Source organism: Amphimedon queenslandica, unplaced genomic scaffold (genome assembly GCF_000090795.2).
Source record: "Amphimedon queenslandica unplaced genomic scaffold, v1.1 AMPQUscaffold_13294, whole genome shotgun sequence".
Taxonomy (NCBI): domain Eukaryota; kingdom Metazoa; phylum Porifera; class Demospongiae; order Haplosclerida; family Niphatidae; genus Amphimedon; species Amphimedon queenslandica.
Genome location: NW_003546470.1, coordinates 33,402 through 48,037, shown reverse-complemented (window position 1 = coordinate 48,037; position 14,636 = coordinate 33,402). Strand labels below are relative to the sequence as shown.

The window sequence follows — 14,636 nt, the reverse complement described above, 5'->3', positions numbered from 1 at the left end:
ACTTGCTTGTGAGTGTCACATGCACATCATGGCCGGTCATAAAGAGTCACATACGCGTATGAACAAGGGGTGTGGCTACACACGTGGAACTTTGTGGAAAGATACAAGATACATGTCATCCATGTCATCCTTACAGAGGATTGATAAGGAGAGTGTTCACAGGATCTGCTCCGGTCAGGTTGTCCTTAGTTTAGCTGTTGCCGTCAAAGAACTGGTAGAGAATAGCATTGATGCGGGTGCTACCAGTATAGGTGATTCATTGGCTTATAAATGTGTTAATCATCATGTGTCTGCTATTGTAGAAGTCAGATTGAAGGAGTTTGGCTCTGAAGTTGTTGAAGTGGCAGATAACGGGTCTGGTGTTCATCCTGATAATTATCAGAAATTGACACTAAAGCATTTCACTTCCAAGATAACAGATTTTTCTGATATTGCCACCATTAATACGTTTGGTTTTCGTGGAGAAGCATTGAGCTCATTATGTGCATTAAGGTGTGGTCATGGTGTATTGTATGACTTCCCCCTAGTTTTGTATTTGGAGTTTTGGTTATGCTTTATTAGGGAATTTATTGATAAAGCATTTAGAGTTCAACTGTCTTGTCATTTTGTACTTTATGTACATATATGAGTTGTCCAAGACTATAATTGGAGTAATTTGGACTTAAATCTTGTTTTATGCCTTGTCCTGTTTCGTGTGGTTATAGTTGAAATTACCACAGGATATTGAAATGAAATATGCATCCTGTCTCTCATGATCTCACTTCTAATGTTTACAATAATTATTTCTTTTTTGTGTATGCATGACATATTGCATTGCTAATGACTCTGAGTACAGTACATTTGCCATCTGGCAGGACTGGTTGGCTTTTCAGTTACTATACTGATTTCTGTTTGCATACTGGAACACTTTCAACTTAGTATAAATTAACAAAATAGTTATGAAGAATTATTTTACAATTAGAAGCTTACACAATAGAATACCCACATATCATTACTAAGAATGCAAATTTACCTGTATGATGTTACTTAAATTTTGCTTATAATGTCTATGCATTTTTTACCTCAAAGTATTACAAAGTTTGAAATCATGAAGATGCATGTAACTATTTGTGTTTTTTAGTAATCTCAGAATAACAACATGTACCAGTGGTCAGACTGCTGGCTCAAATATAGAATATGATCATTCTGGACGGATTAAACTTCAGACAAAATGTGCTCGAGAGGTCAAGTAACCAATGCTCAATATAATGCTAACTCTCTCATACGTGTAGATAGGTACGACGGTATTTCTTAATAACCTGTTTTGTACTCTGCCTGTTCGGCAAAAAGAATTTCATCGCAATTTGAAAAAGGTATTGTAACTAAGCATTAATATTAATGGGTGGTGCTTGTGCAAGTTAATGGGGATAGTTGTATATGGTGTATACTGTATAGTTTCATTGCATCCTTTGCTACTTTGCCTAAGGGCATATGTATTATTCAAAAATCCTCTTTTTACTACATTAAATATCCAAACATCAGTATCAGTTAAAAAAGAATTAGCTAATTTAATAGCTATTTTACTGACTATAGTCTAAGGCCCAAATTAAATCCACTAAAATTATTTTTACTAAAATTATATTAGCATCAACAAAAAATTTAAAAAATTTTAACCATGAAAATTTGAGGCCACAATATAAACTAGTTACATGTAACTAAGCTGAGTTAGCTGACTATTGTCTGTGCATGCTAAAATTAATATTATAACATTTTTTAAAAATCAAATTTTTACTAGCACATTTTAATTAAGTTCTAAATTTCTTCATAGGAGTATGGTCGTATGATACAAATGTTACAAGGCTATTGTATCATATCAAAACAAGTTAAAGTGACCTGCTACAACCAGACAGGAAAAATGTAAGGCTGTGTACTGCTCATTAAAACCAATTATGTACCATTACTGTAAATCCTCATATAAAAGATAGGTCTTAAGTGGGCTTTTCAAAAAAAGCCTAATAAATGCCTATCTTAAGCAAACTCTTATTCATAATCTGATGCATACAAATCTGAAGAAAGCATTGAAGAAACCTCTTAAGAGGATTTTTATTATTTAATAATGCTCGTCTTGAATGAGTTCCTGCCTTAAATGGAAAAGAACTTGATGAAGGAAGTACATGTAGACGCCTGGGATGTTTTATTTGAGGATTTACAGTGTACATGTACACATACATGTAAGTACGTAGTGATGGTAATTTTCACCCTCACCTCAGGGTGTCCTGCAAAGCGGTCTAAGTATAGTTGCACACTTTATGAGCAGACAAGCATAGTGCATGCCTTTTAGAATAACTTTAAAAATTCATAAAAAATCAGTTTTGATCGGAATCAGCTGAAACTATAGACACACAATATCAGAACATGTATATGCATCAGAAAAAAATTATTAAAATGGAGGATTCTCTTTTAGTCATTCTTGGCGAAATTTGGCCATTGGCCTGATTTTGAATTGGTTTTTAAAATTCGTAAAAAAATTCAATTTTGGTCAGAATCATTTCAAATCATTTCAAACTTTCTACGCAACATAAGCACCTGTATATATATCAAAAAATTTATAAAATAAAGAATTTTCTCCTAAGTCATTTTTGGGAAAATAGCATGGATCAGGGTTTCTACAAAGCTCTACTGAGCAAGTTAATCATAAACTGGCAAGAAGCTGGGCATTATACCAAAACCCTGCCTCACCTTAAGCTTTATGTCTAGTATTTTATTAGAATTATTGTATTGATATCAACATGATGAAATAATAATAATAATACAGTTACATAGCAATGATAATATTTGCATCAGATATTCATACACAAATCCATGTTGCCTATAATTGACACTGAAACCACAGCCTAGCTGTCAAGTATTTCATAATACTGTAACTGTTACTAATATAATCTTATAGTAAACGTCAACTTGTACTCTCAAACTCTGGTGGCTCTGAAATCATTTCCAACATTTCGTGTGTCTTTGGACCCAAACAAGTATGTGTGTAATTACACTGATACTTATACTTCAATGCTTCTTATTGTTTTAAAGACTGAAAGCATTGTGTCAATAGTGGAGTGCCCATTTGATATTCTTACTATTGATGATGAGGGAGCTGATAATCATGAGCTATACAGCAAATTCAAGTGAGAGCATGATTTATATTTTGATTAATATTGTATTTGCATTATTTAGGCTCAGCGGTTTCGTATCTAAGTGTGAACATGGGTCTGGTAGAAGTAGCACTGACAGACAATTCTTTTTCATTAATGGAAGGCCTTGTGATCATTCAAAGGTTGTTGACAATGTTAATAATGCATTATTGCTTGCTGCGTAATTATTAGGGAAGCATGCATTGGCTGTAAATAATTTGTGTTTACTATAATTGTTTATTGACACTTATATCATGTGTAGTAATTATGATTATAGTCTCATAATGCACTATTTGTCAATTTTGTATTTTGTATTAAAATGAGTTACTGATTTCGGTTACTGTGTAGTCAGTAGTCACTGTGTGTGCCAAAACTTTCATTGAATTAAAATCAACCAATGACTTGTCAATTGTGTTTCAGATAATTTTCATTGCAAGATATCATTGGGAATTTTGATGAATATTGATTACCATATAGCTGGTTTATTTCGAGGATAACAAATTTTGCAAATTTCGCAGATTTTTGAAGATTCGCAAAATTTAATTTCTTGAAAATCAATTTAATACAGCACAAGACGGCAGAAAAGTGGTTATTCTCGGAAATTAACTCTGTGAACCTCTGGATACAGGCCATTCGCAAAAATTATTATCCTTGAAATAAACCCACTATACGGTATGCTTCCTGAACCACACCCATTAATATCATGGCCACTCCCATTATTATAATGTACCCACTCGTGTGAATGAACTGTATGTGTCAATAAAATGGTTTATTATTCATCTGTTCTGCATCATCAATGTTGTGGTCATTTGGTGTTTTTCTAGTTGAGTAAAACTGTCAATGAAGTGTATCACATGTTCAATCCCCATCAATATCCATTCATTGTTTTGAACATATCAACACAGAGAGGTATAATAGCATATAAAGGATCCATAATTAATGTTACCTTATAGAATCTGTTGATGTCAATGTGACTCCTGATAAACGTCAAGTGATGTTACAAGAAGAAAAGGCTCTTTTGTTTTTTCTAAAGGTAGACTAGACATAATGCTGCGTGTATTGTAGATTTAGTATTTAAGATTCCATATTTGATTCCCAGGCATCTTTGTTGGAAATGTTTAAGCCAGAGCAGAGACTAGTCTCAACAATCTCCAGCAATACAAAGCATGTTTTGTCTCCTGATGATAATAAGCTTACAAGAATTAAAAGGTAAACAGGTACATTGTATTTGATTATACTGTATTCACACATTGAGATTTGCTTTTGTATAAAGAAAAAGTACTAAAATAGCCTACATGTGTGTAATAGTCTTATCATATCGATTTTTTTTGTAACAGTTTACATGTGCATTATGTACTTTATATCATAATTTTGATGAATTATTATTATCTTTTATTTAATTATAGACCATTGTCTGCCTCCAGTAGTTTGAGTACTGATGAAGAAGAGCCAAGCCAAAAACGTATGAAATATTAATTATACATTGATTATGTTATTGGTGATTTTAGAGTCTCGCTTGACATCATTTGGTATTACGTCATCTCCAGTAATCTTAAAACCTTCAGTTCCAAATCAGCAATCAACTAGCTGTACAACTCCCTCTTCTAAGTGTCAGCCATCTGCTGGTATCGTTTCTCCTGTTCTTCATCCTACTTGTTTGAAAACTAAAAAATCCAGCTCTTCCAGTCACACTACTACTGACAGTTCAAAGAATGGAGTCAGTCATTCTATTGATCTTACTAATGGGGAGAAAGATGTTCGCATTGAACACATAACATATGATATGGTAAGATTGAGTGCTAGCTATAATATCCTTTTTACTTAGAACATTAGGATTCTTCTTTTAGTAAAGATCATCATGTCAGTGATGAGCATCAAGTGACTTTTGACATTGATAAAATAGTATCTCGAATTCAGCATAAGAATGAATCAACAGAAAGAGATGAGAGTAAGAGACGGTATTTTCATGCAAAGATTAGGCCTGACAGTAATCAAGATGCTGAAGAAGAATTGAAACGTGAACTAAAGTACACTATTAGTGTCATTTTATATGTCATACTCTCTTCTTATACAGCAAAGAGCAGTTTAAAGAAATGGAAATCTTGGGCCAGGTATAGTGGAAGACTAGGATTGATATGCTATTGTTATTTTATTCCTCCAGTTCAATTTAGGTTTTATTATAGCTAAGTTAGACAATGACCTGTTTATCATTGACCAGGTATGTACATGTTTCTGTTTTCATATCTCTCTGTTAAAATAAACATAAATGTACATGTATGAGCCGTAATTCCTCAATCAAAAGGTATAAGTACTATTTTTGATTTGTTGGCACTACAAAATGTACATGCAAGAATTATTGTGGTTGTTGTCATGGTAAGTGTGGTGGTGGTTACCCAAAGGTTGTTAGTAATCCAATACTTTGTTTTTGCTGGTAATGCAATGCAAGGGCCCATCTGCCACGAGTAAGGCTATAGCCTAAACAAGTTGATTTACATGTAATTGTGAGGAGTTAGTATTGGCGATTTGTGATTCTGTGAAGGAATTCCCATTATAAAATCTGCCATTTTGTTTCAATCTGATCATGCTCAAATCACCTGTATAAAATTGAATAAAATGCTTAGCCAAACAAATTCACCAAATATTGCTCTCATTCGGTAGACTTCAGCAGTATGTGACTTATAGCTTACTACATGTATTATCATTTGTAGCATGCAACTGATGAAAAGTACAATTTTGAAAGGCTCAAAAGAGACACTGTTTTAGAGCATCAGTCATTGATACAGTAAATGATGATAATATGTGCTGTGTACATTACCTGTATCATATGTATCTAATTGTTAGTCCACTGCCTGTTGAAGTTACTGCTGTGGGTGAGTCAGTCATTAAAGACAATTTGGAGGTTTTTGAAAAGAATGGATTTCGTTTCTCTTTTGATGAAGAAGGTATGTTCACATTATTCAATGTTGTACATTTACACTACAGAATATAGCTCCGCCAACTAAAAGAGTGAAACTTATTGAGCAACCAGTTAGTAAAAATTGGTCAATGGGAACTTCTGGTTAGAAAACTGTCTTATATTTTATATGCGTGTTTTTTATTGTTTTTTTTAGAAATTGAAGAGCTGATCTTTTTATTGACTGATTACCCAGTAAGTAACAATACTTGTTATTATTATCATTATACTGATTATTATTTGTACTGGGTGAAATGGTGAGACCACACTGTGTAACAAAGATGTTGGCCAGTCGTGCTTGTCGTGGTTCAATTATGATTGGTACTGCTCTTGGTAAAAAGGAGATGTCAAAGGTAATCAAAGTAATTTTTTATAATTTTGATGATGTGTGGTGATTCCTTAGATTGTTGCTCACATGGCTGAAATGGACCAACCCTGGGTTAGACACCAAACCTTACTGTATCTTCTTTATGAATAATCATGTCTTTTCATTTTAGAACTGTCCGCATGGTAGACCCACTATCAGACATTTAATAGATATATCAAAGTTGGACATTAAATAATTAATCACTTTTATCATTTTATGTTATTAACTGTTTTGAGTATTTTGTACAATAGTCAAGCTGACCACACAGAGGGTACCCATTGTGGTTTTGAGAGCAATTCTTCTGCCACTGTCCTTTGGGTTGCAATGAAGGCTTGCTCTACATTTACGTATTCAATTGTCTTGTCAAAGTATTGACCGTATCTAGCTTCCATCTCATCCGATTCTTGCTGTGCTCTCTTAATGTCTTTTTGCTCTTGCACTAATCCAACATTAAGCCAAGCATTTGATCTTCTTGGTGCAGCAAAGAATATAACATACGGTTTTAGCTCAGCAATGTAATGTACTATTTTTAAAGTCTGAGTAGTTGATATCATTAGAGTCATGCTATATAGTGTGACTTACCTTGGGAGATAATGTTAGTACACAGGTTTTCCCTGATGTCATCACTGTCCTGATAGTGTTGATAGAGAGACCAATGTGTTGCCCAGCATATTCCATGTGATCAAGCATCTGTTTTGATTGAAGAGACCTTAAGAATTCCTCTTTTTGTACAAAATGATAATGTCTTCCATTTATTTCATTTTCTTTTGGTGGACGTGTGGTACCTACAAAAGATTCGTGTTTGATTCATAATGGTATTTATCATTGTGTATTTGCGTACTCATGATTGCTTGTCCATATTTATCACGATCACTTTGTATCAGTTTGAATTTGACTTCACTCATTGAGAAAGGATGGCAAGTAGGAGCTGACAAAAAATAAACGAGCTACAATGGTAAGTATATTATAATACCAATTAGTATCAAAGGACGAGGGTGTAATGTTAACGGTTTCATTTTCACAACTTCCTCATATGTTGCTAATTCATGACCACCTTGAACTGCAGTGAATTGTAGTATTAGTGAATATTTAAAGGAAATACTACTGTATTTATTACTTTCACAATTGAGTGGTGAATACTCAACTTCAGTGGGCTTTCTTCTTTTGATACGTTTATCAGTATCTTTCATCGTTAAAGTACTCCTGTACTCAAACCTTTTGTTAATTATAATGATAAATAAAAAATAATTTGTTTGTACAATACCTTTCTCTTGTTTTAGTGCTCGGTATTAATCCTACTTTTGCCGTGTCATAAACTTTAGCCTGCCACCAGTGAGGATCGTCTTTGTTTAAAATTGCAAGGATGTCTCCTTTATTAAAGAGCAGCCCAGCTTCAGCACAGGGTAAATCAGCATCAGTATCAGGATTATAAGAGAATAACGCTTTCACATAAGTCACAGGCTAGAATGGTAATTAATCATTACTTAAGCATAATCTATGCCACACATTAGTATACCTGATGCCTTACTTGTGGCAAACGATATTCTTGTGGAGACGATATTTTAAATACTATTGTTCCACTCAGTTTTGACTACAAGGAACATTGCATGAAAAAATTGAGTTTTTTCTTACCATTTCATCAGCAATATCATCAATGGTCTTTCCATAAACACTGTATCCATTAATTTCATGTATAATATCTCCAACTCTAAGAATACCACAACGATCAGCAACTTTCCCATGAATGATACGAGATATTATCACGTTATCATTTGAATCTGATTTCACTGTTATACCCTATAAAGCAGTTAATTCAATTCTCCTACAGTGAGTGAATGGTGTTTATAGGTTTAGCTAACCAATGGCTCATTATCCTCCTTGTCTACTCTCACGGTTATTATTGGATCTTTCTCTTCCTGCTTCTTATAATCACCTGGATGTATAGGAATCGGAGCATAGTCTTTGTTTAAGATTTTATCATAAGCCATAATTGCTGACTGTAGCAAGATAAATAGAGATTATTAAACGTAAGCCAAGTTGTACCAAAGGAATAATCTTACATGCACATGAACTGAGTTTAAACATTTGTATAATTCTGCACACACAGCATCACTTGAATAAGTCTCTTCCAAGTCATACAGTACCTACAATAGTGTCCATTTATGAATAATGGATATGCATGAAACAGGATACCATATGAAGTATTGTGAGCGATTGGTTTGGTTTATCCCTTGGTGGAACATCTTGCACTTTGCTGTGTATCTACAAACATGAGCTGCAACATAGGTCTAACAGGAGGTCCTTACTTTCATTAATTGCTGAAACTCGCTGGAATGCAGGAAAGTCTCCAAAAACTTCAAATCTTCTTTGGGGCCTTGGTAAAATGGGCTGAGCTCATTCACAACTGAGATTAAATCCTTTGTATCACATCCTTTCTTGGAACCTTTTAATAATTACTTGGGTATGAAGGGAAAGCAGTAGCAAGGCTCTTACTTTCATTAGTTAATCCCTCTAAATCCATGATATGACTTCAAAAAGATGCAAGTCTGCAGGCGTGGCTCAAATGCAAACAAATCCTAGTAGGTGTGGCTCAAGTGTCGGAAGTAGGTGTGGTGACTTTAGCTTTGATTAATTATTGCTTCTGGAATGTGACGAATGTGACTGTGGGAGAGAAGAAGGGGCACACACACACACAAACTCGGGACTCACTAAGTAAAGGAAAAGAAGGAAGAAAAAGGAGTTTCTTTCGGTTCGGAGTGCTAGGTAATTACAGTTATAAAACTTATTAGATTTTTTACATTTGCAAGATCCTGGAATTGGCACTTGGCCAGTATTTTATAGTCATGAGTAATACCCGAGGCGATAGCTATGAATTGGGAATTAGCATTTGGATTTGTTACTGATTGCCTACTGATTTTATAGTATTAGTGTGTAACAGTATGTACCATTGAGGACAAGTGAGCCTCACTAGGCTCACTGCCTCAATCTGTTATAATAACCCAATGACTGAATTGAACGTGGGAGGTTTTCAAAGCATTATTACTTTCATTGATCTCTTCCATATTAATGCTGTGCCTGTGTCAGTCACTGCCATGTAACAAATGTCGACATAATGTTTCTATGTGCTGTTCATTGTGTCAGTAACTATAGTTGCACATTCCAATGTCTGCTATTATTGGGGCCTAATTTGATTGGCCTGTCATTAATGGCTTCTCTATCACGATAGATGGCTACTACGGAGTCCCTGCAACCTAATGACAGTGGCTGTATTGGGAATTTTAAAGGTTTGTTTTGATACTAATATTCGCTTCATTAGCTTTTGTCCATCTTGACTTATAGAGACTTTAGTCAAGCTAGAAAAAGCACTTAAATTGTTGCAAGAAGAAGATTTCGTAAAGGAAGATGATATAACATTCCTCAAGAGTTTCTTTAGTAACCCTGGCTTTAAAACGCTCTGTGACATAAATGACAAAGTTGCTTACTCTCAGAGTTTCGATCAACCAGAAGGGAGTGCTACTGATGCCATTCATGATGTAAGATTAGATGATACAAATCAGTAGCATTTTATTACTCTCTATAACGTCTTCCTATGTACTGTAGCTAAGAGCTCACACCCCTTGTAGTGATAAGACAGAGGCAGAGCTGATGGACCTCCTTCAAAAACCATTTTTAGAAGTATGACACTTGTAAATCATTTTTATTATAAAATATTTTGTATTAGTCTATTTTGTCAGTACATGATCAAGTTAGGAAAAGAGCATATGAGACTCAGCTACCAGCCTTTGATCCTCATTTTCATCCTCAAACCAGATCTGCCAGGAAAGGTAATGGAGCTGATGTCCGTACTGTTGGTTTGCACAAAAGCTCAAATGAACCACTTGTAAGTTTAACTCTTTGTCTCTTTTCTATCTTTTATTCATAATTGTAATCTATTCTTTCTTCTCTCTTTCTCTCTGCTCCTTTTCTCATCATCTATTCCTCTTTAGGGAGTAACATTAAAGCTACTAAACAATAAACTTGTCATAGCAAGAATATTACATGGAGGTCTTATTCATAGACAAGGTTAGAAATGAGTTAAAGGTTGTAAAATGTTTCATTCTACATTACTAGGCCTTTTACAAGTTGGTGATCGTATTGTTGAAGTCAATGGTGAAATGGTTGACAGTATGAGCCCAGCCGATCTACAAGCAATGCTTGTGAGATGTTATATTCATTCATCAGTTGCTTGATGTGAAATCTTTTTTATAGAAACATAGCTCTGGCTCTGTTGTGATAAGAGTGGAACCTGGCTTCAAGGAAACCGCCGGATTAACTGATGTGAGCTAGATATACATGTGTACATAATAGTAAAATAATAGCATTATAGAATTTATAATGTACTCTTGTAGTCATTGTGAGCCTGTTAGTATCAAATCAATACTCTTACAATCAAAAACTAATTACTTTTTTTACTAATTTTAGATATTCATGAAAGCCCATTTTGATTATGATCCAAGAGGTGACAAGTTGATACCATCACAAGAAGCTGGGCTCTCGTTTAAAAAGGGAGACATTCTGAGAGTATTGAATCAAGATGATAGCTTCTGGTGGCAGGTAATGTGTTCCTTACACATTGAACAGTCTTTTATTCTAGCAGGCCATTAAATATGGTGAGAATCAAGTTGCTGGCCTAATACCTAGTAGAATGCTTGAGGAGAGGCAAGTGTAGTAATTATGATGGGATCACATGTCATCATTGTCATGTAAATATTTTCATAGGAGGAAAGCATTTAATTCTGCAGATGGACGAATAACTGTTGGTAAGTAAAGTTGTACAGAAAAATGACCTTGTGTTTTATGGCATTTCTCAGGATGTGTTGGCAAGAAGAAACCAAAGAGGAAAGTTATGTATAGTTCTCACCATTGTGGAGGTCTGTAATGTATCTATGTTAGTATTAGTGTCATTATGTATTGTAGAGTTTGAATCTTATGACATGGTGTTGTATGAACCTGTAATGATGGTAGAAGATTTTCAGTACAAAGTTTTAGTTTTGATTGGTAAGTAAATTTGGTCTTCTTTCTCAATCATGTGCTTGTTCTTATATGTAGGTGCTCCCAACATTGGCAGACGAAGTCTTAAGACCCGTCTATTGGCAGAATATCCAGATAGATACTGTGATGTGAATGCTCGTGAGTTTTTCTCCTACCTTCCTTATGGTTTTGCACTATTTTATTTACATATACATGTACACATGTACATGCATTTCCTTCTCTCGTCTTTACTACTTCCTCCTAATTTTACAAATAATTATAGTATTCTTTTTCTATTACCAGATACTACTAGAGATATTCAAAATGATGAAGACCAGGGTAACTTTTATTTTGTTTCTGAGAATGAAATGAGACAAGACATAATGCTTCACAAGTAAGTGTCATCATTGAAACTCTCCTAGTAATGCTTTCCTACTTCAGATTTATTGAATTCGGTAAGCACAAAGAGCATCTGTATGGCATAAAGGCAGAATCAATCCAAAGTGCCATTGATAGCTCCAAGATATGTGTACTTGATGTTCATCCACAAGTAAGAGCATTACCCTGTTGGCAGTTAGTTTACTGACAGGTAAAGGCATTAAAGCATCTTCGCACTAGCCAGTTCTGTCCTCTGGTTGTGTTCATTAAAGCTTCTAGTCCTGACAGTGTACGCAGACTGCATAGATCAGCCCGGGTTGATAAGCAAGGTGGATTCTCTGGATTAGATGTAAGTTAGAGTGAGAGATGGAGTCTAAAAAGCAATTTTTGTTATTCTTTTAGGAAAGAGACTTTGAGTTATGCTATCAGGAGTCTTGTCGCATTGAGAATCTTTACTCGCACTACTTTGATGCATCGATAGTTAATGAAAACATTGATGTTGCTTATGAAGAACTGTGTGCTGCGTTGAGGTTGTACTCGTATGGTAAACGCTGGGTTCCTAGCAACTGGATAATGTGATGAATGATTAATTAATTTTAAAAAAGAACGACACTGCTTCTAATTATTTTTTCAAAAATCAACACAACTGCATAATAATTTACAACTTCTAATCTAACCATTACGAGATGTGCTGTGTGGAATCTTTCTTTTAAAAATTATTTTTAATTATCTACAAATTTTAAATTTTTCAATTTGTGCACTGACTTTGTGCTAATTTAATTTTGGTTTGATCATAATTTTATGAGAAAATTAATTTTTATTTTAATACCTAGTGTTGTTAAATTTATAAGCAGGTGCCTATCTAAATGTTACCACAAAAAAATACTACACTCTGTACTATTCAATGGATTTTGTAGCCAAAATGTACTATTGACACCTACAAGTATCGTTTTGATCATACTACTCTACATATCCGGTGGTGTTCAATAATTTCCAAAGTCCTAGTATTTTTAGGGCGTGTCAGTGTTATCTCGGAGGAGACTCGCAATAATGGACGAGGACGAGAGCCAGACGAAGAGCCTTCTGGAGGAACACAAAGGTTACAGGTGTTAGCACTGATAGTCCATTGTTTAGTATTCAATTCTAGATACATCATGTGTGTACGATACAGACACTGAGCAATCCAAGGGCGATACCGAGCAATATGAAAGTTTCCCAGGTTTGTTTGGGTTTGTTTAAGAGTAAGAATGTTCACACACTTCTTTGTAGGTCAGAAGAGTCTTACTGTGGGTAAACAAAGTAGATTTAGTAAATTGTCTGGTAAGGCATGGGGAAGAGTCTGGGTAAGTCGTATCAAATCATTGTGTCATTTAATCATTGTGTCTTTGTGTGTTATGCAGTGCAAGATTTGCCAGCTCCCTTTCCCTGTATTCTTTATCATGTGGAATGAGTTTTGTGAACGATTTAGCTATTACGGAATGAGAGGTATATACATTGTACTTCCATCCTTCTGATCCTTTCTTGTTTCTATCTTAATATTATATATGCATGTGTACATGTGTGTTTGTGTTTCATTATCTTCTTCCTCATACACACTTTCTATCTCATACATGTAGCTGTACTGGTACTATTTTTGACAATGTTCTTGGACTTTGGTGAAAACTCTGCAACAGCAATTTACCATTCTTTTATTGTCCTTTGTTATTTATTGCCACTGGTTGGGGCCATTATATCTGATAGCTGTTTGGGGAAATATGGGTAGGTACTGATTATATTAAGTAGATTATTATCTTTTGTAATAATAACTTTTTAGGACTATTCTAAGCCTCTCCATACTTTATTCCGTTGGTAATGTCTTAATGGCTATCTCAGCCATTCCATTTAGCTCTGATCGTGTCCTTAACATGTATGTTAGTTTATTTTGTCTCTCATTCTCATAACAATATTTCAGTATTTTGGCATCAATTGCTATGGTAGTAATAGCATTTGGTACTGGTGGTATTAAGCCATGTGTATCAGCTTTTGGTGGTGATCAGTTTACGTCAAAGAATGTTCACTTGCTCCCTGTGTTCTTTTCAATATTTTATTTCTCGATTAATGCTGGCAGTCTTATCTCAACTCTACTGACACCAGTATTGAGAGGTTTGTTGTACATCTTTATTATTGTTAATGACATTGATGTCCATTTTATTAGGTTATGTATCCTGTTTTGGTGAAGATGAGTGCTTCCCCCTAGCATTTGGAGTTCCTGCTGTTCTAATGATTGTATCAGTTGGTATGCATTAATGCATTTATAATTATCCTCATTATTATTATTATTAGGTATCTTTATCCTTGGCACAAAGTGGTATGTTATAACTAAGCCAAAAAGAGAGGCAGCTATGTTGTTTTTTAAAGTGCCATGGTCAGTTGGATATGCCATTTATCACCGCATTAAGTACGGAAAGATTGAAAATACTCGTAATTTCATGGACAATGCTAGTCCAAAATTCTCTCGTAAATTTGTTTTTGATGTCTGGCTTTTGCTCCGTGTGCTTGTTATGTTTTTGCCTTTGCCAATATTCTGGGCACTATTTGATCAGCAAGGTTCACGATGGACACTACAGGCTTTGAGATTAGACGGACGCTTTGGGAAGTTTGTCATCTTGCCCGATCAAGTCTCGTCCCTTAATCCGATATTTATCATCATCTTCATCCCAATATTTGAGACTATTATATATCCTCTCTTTGCCCGTTGTAACATATTCAAGAAACCTCTCCAGCGTAT

The 14,636-nt window shown here is 34.7% G+C and overlaps 4 protein-coding genes across 5 annotated transcripts in view; 3 read left to right on the top strand and 1 right to left on the bottom strand.

The window, feature by feature from the left end:
• The first annotated feature begins 3 nt into the window (after positions 1-3).
• On the top strand, positions 4-6,726 carry LOC100635403 (mismatch repair endonuclease PMS2-like). The gene is made up of 23 exons (XM_019999026.1): positions 4-251; positions 303-492; positions 1,121-1,223; positions 1,272-1,352; positions 1,808-1,896; positions 2,927-3,005; positions 3,061-3,155; positions 3,205-3,304; positions 3,986-4,070; positions 4,115-4,194; positions 4,261-4,370; positions 4,568-4,623; positions 4,670-4,947; positions 4,995-5,188; positions 5,236-5,272; positions 5,323-5,379; positions 5,870-5,943; positions 6,003-6,103; positions 6,151-6,219; positions 6,272-6,309; positions 6,363-6,467; positions 6,518-6,553; positions 6,612-6,726. The coding sequence occupies exons 1-23, from the start codon at positions 20-22 to the stop codon at positions 6,675-6,677; spliced, it is 2,355 nt and encodes a 784-aa protein (XP_019854585.1). The 5' UTR covers positions 4-19; the 3' UTR covers positions 6,678-6,726.
• LOC105313482 (MAGUK p55 subfamily member 6-like) lies at positions 6,640-9,070 on the bottom strand. 2 transcript variants are annotated; one of them, XM_019999028.1, is made up of 13 exons: positions 8,975-9,070; positions 8,788-8,924; positions 8,675-8,743; positions 8,542-8,625; positions 8,341-8,478; positions 8,114-8,278; positions 8,010-8,072; positions 7,746-7,942; positions 7,599-7,696; positions 7,455-7,541; positions 7,323-7,409; positions 7,064-7,266; positions 6,640-7,017 (listed from the first exon to the last, which is right to left on the bottom strand). In XM_019999028.1, the coding sequence occupies exons 1-13, from the start codon at positions 9,000-9,002 to the stop codon at positions 6,733-6,735; spliced, it is 1,641 nt and encodes a 546-aa protein (XP_019854587.1). In that variant the 5' UTR covers positions 9,003-9,070; the 3' UTR covers positions 6,640-6,732. The 2 variants fall into 2 exon arrangements, with proteins under 2 accessions (XP_019854587.1, XP_011405262.2); XM_011406960.2 differs by having other exon boundaries at positions 7,998-8,072; positions 8,975-9,069.
• A 50-nt stretch (positions 9,071-9,120) lies between these two features.
• On the top strand, positions 9,121-12,695 carry LOC100635278 (MAGUK p55 subfamily member 6-like). The gene is made up of 18 exons (XM_019999027.1): positions 9,121-9,244; positions 9,708-9,765; positions 9,821-10,014; positions 10,082-10,156; positions 10,203-10,361; positions 10,468-10,543; positions 10,592-10,677; positions 10,730-10,798; positions 10,943-11,074; positions 11,118-11,179; positions 11,240-11,280; positions 11,332-11,391; positions 11,438-11,518; positions 11,570-11,650; positions 11,795-11,885; positions 11,933-12,041; positions 12,087-12,218; positions 12,272-12,695. The coding sequence occupies exons 2-18, from the start codon at positions 9,708-9,710 to the stop codon at positions 12,446-12,448; spliced, it is 1,683 nt and encodes a 560-aa protein (XP_019854586.1). The 5' UTR covers positions 9,121-9,244; the 3' UTR covers positions 12,449-12,695.
• Positions 12,696-12,863: 168 nt separating this feature from the next.
• LOC100635154 (solute carrier family 15 member 1-like) overlaps positions 12,864-14,636 on the top strand; it is a 4,375-nt gene continuing 2,602 nt past the window's right edge. Inside the window, exons 1-9 of the mRNA XM_019999031.1 lie at positions 12,864-12,968; positions 13,017-13,088; positions 13,139-13,212; positions 13,270-13,354; positions 13,486-13,627; positions 13,683-13,775; positions 13,821-14,011; positions 14,064-14,144; positions 14,192-14,504. Of these exons, the coding sequence (XP_019854590.1) occupies positions 12,920-12,968; positions 13,017-13,088; positions 13,139-13,212; positions 13,270-13,354; positions 13,486-13,627; positions 13,683-13,775; positions 13,821-14,011; positions 14,064-14,144; positions 14,192-14,504 (1,100 nt within the window). The 5' untranslated portion in view covers positions 12,864-12,919. The remainder of the gene's footprint in view (positions 12,969-13,016; positions 13,089-13,138; positions 13,213-13,269; positions 13,355-13,485; positions 13,628-13,682; positions 13,776-13,820; positions 14,012-14,063; positions 14,145-14,191; positions 14,505-14,636) is intronic.

Bases quoted from the DNA above. Each gene is read 5' to 3' on its own strand.
- LOC100635403 (XM_019999026.1), top strand. From the start codon at position 20: ATGCACATCATGGCCGGTCATAAAGAGTCACATACGCGTATGAACAAG. The intron at 1,897-2,926 runs GTAAGGCTGTGT...ATAATCTTATAG, and splicing joins TACAACCAGACAGGAAAAAT to TAAACGTCAACTTGTACTCT. The intron at 4,195-4,260 runs GTAGACTAGACA...TTTGATTCCCAG, and splicing joins CTCTTTTGTTTTTTCTAAAG to GCATCTTTGTTGGAAATGTT.
- LOC105313482 (XM_011406960.2), bottom strand. From the start codon at position 9,002: ATGGATTTAGAGGGATTAACTAATGAAA. The intron at 8,279-8,340 runs GTTAGCTAAACC...ACTGCTTTATAG, and splicing joins AGGAGGATAATGAGCCATTG to GGTATAACAGTGAAATCAGA. The intron at 7,542-7,598 runs GTAATAAATACA...AATTCACTGCAG, and splicing joins TTCACCACTCAATTGTGAAA to TTCAAGGTGGTCATGAATTA.
- LOC100635278 (XM_019999027.1), top strand. From the start codon at position 9,708: ATGGCTACTACGGAGTCCCTGCAACCTAATGACAGTGGCTGTATTGGG. The intron at 9,766-9,820 runs GTTTGTTTTGAT...CTTGACTTATAG, and splicing joins CTGTATTGGGAATTTTAAAG to AGACTTTAGTCAAGCTAGAA. The intron at 10,799-10,942 runs GTGAGCTAGATA...TACTAATTTTAG, and splicing joins AAACCGCCGGATTAACTGAT to ATATTCATGAAAGCCCATTT.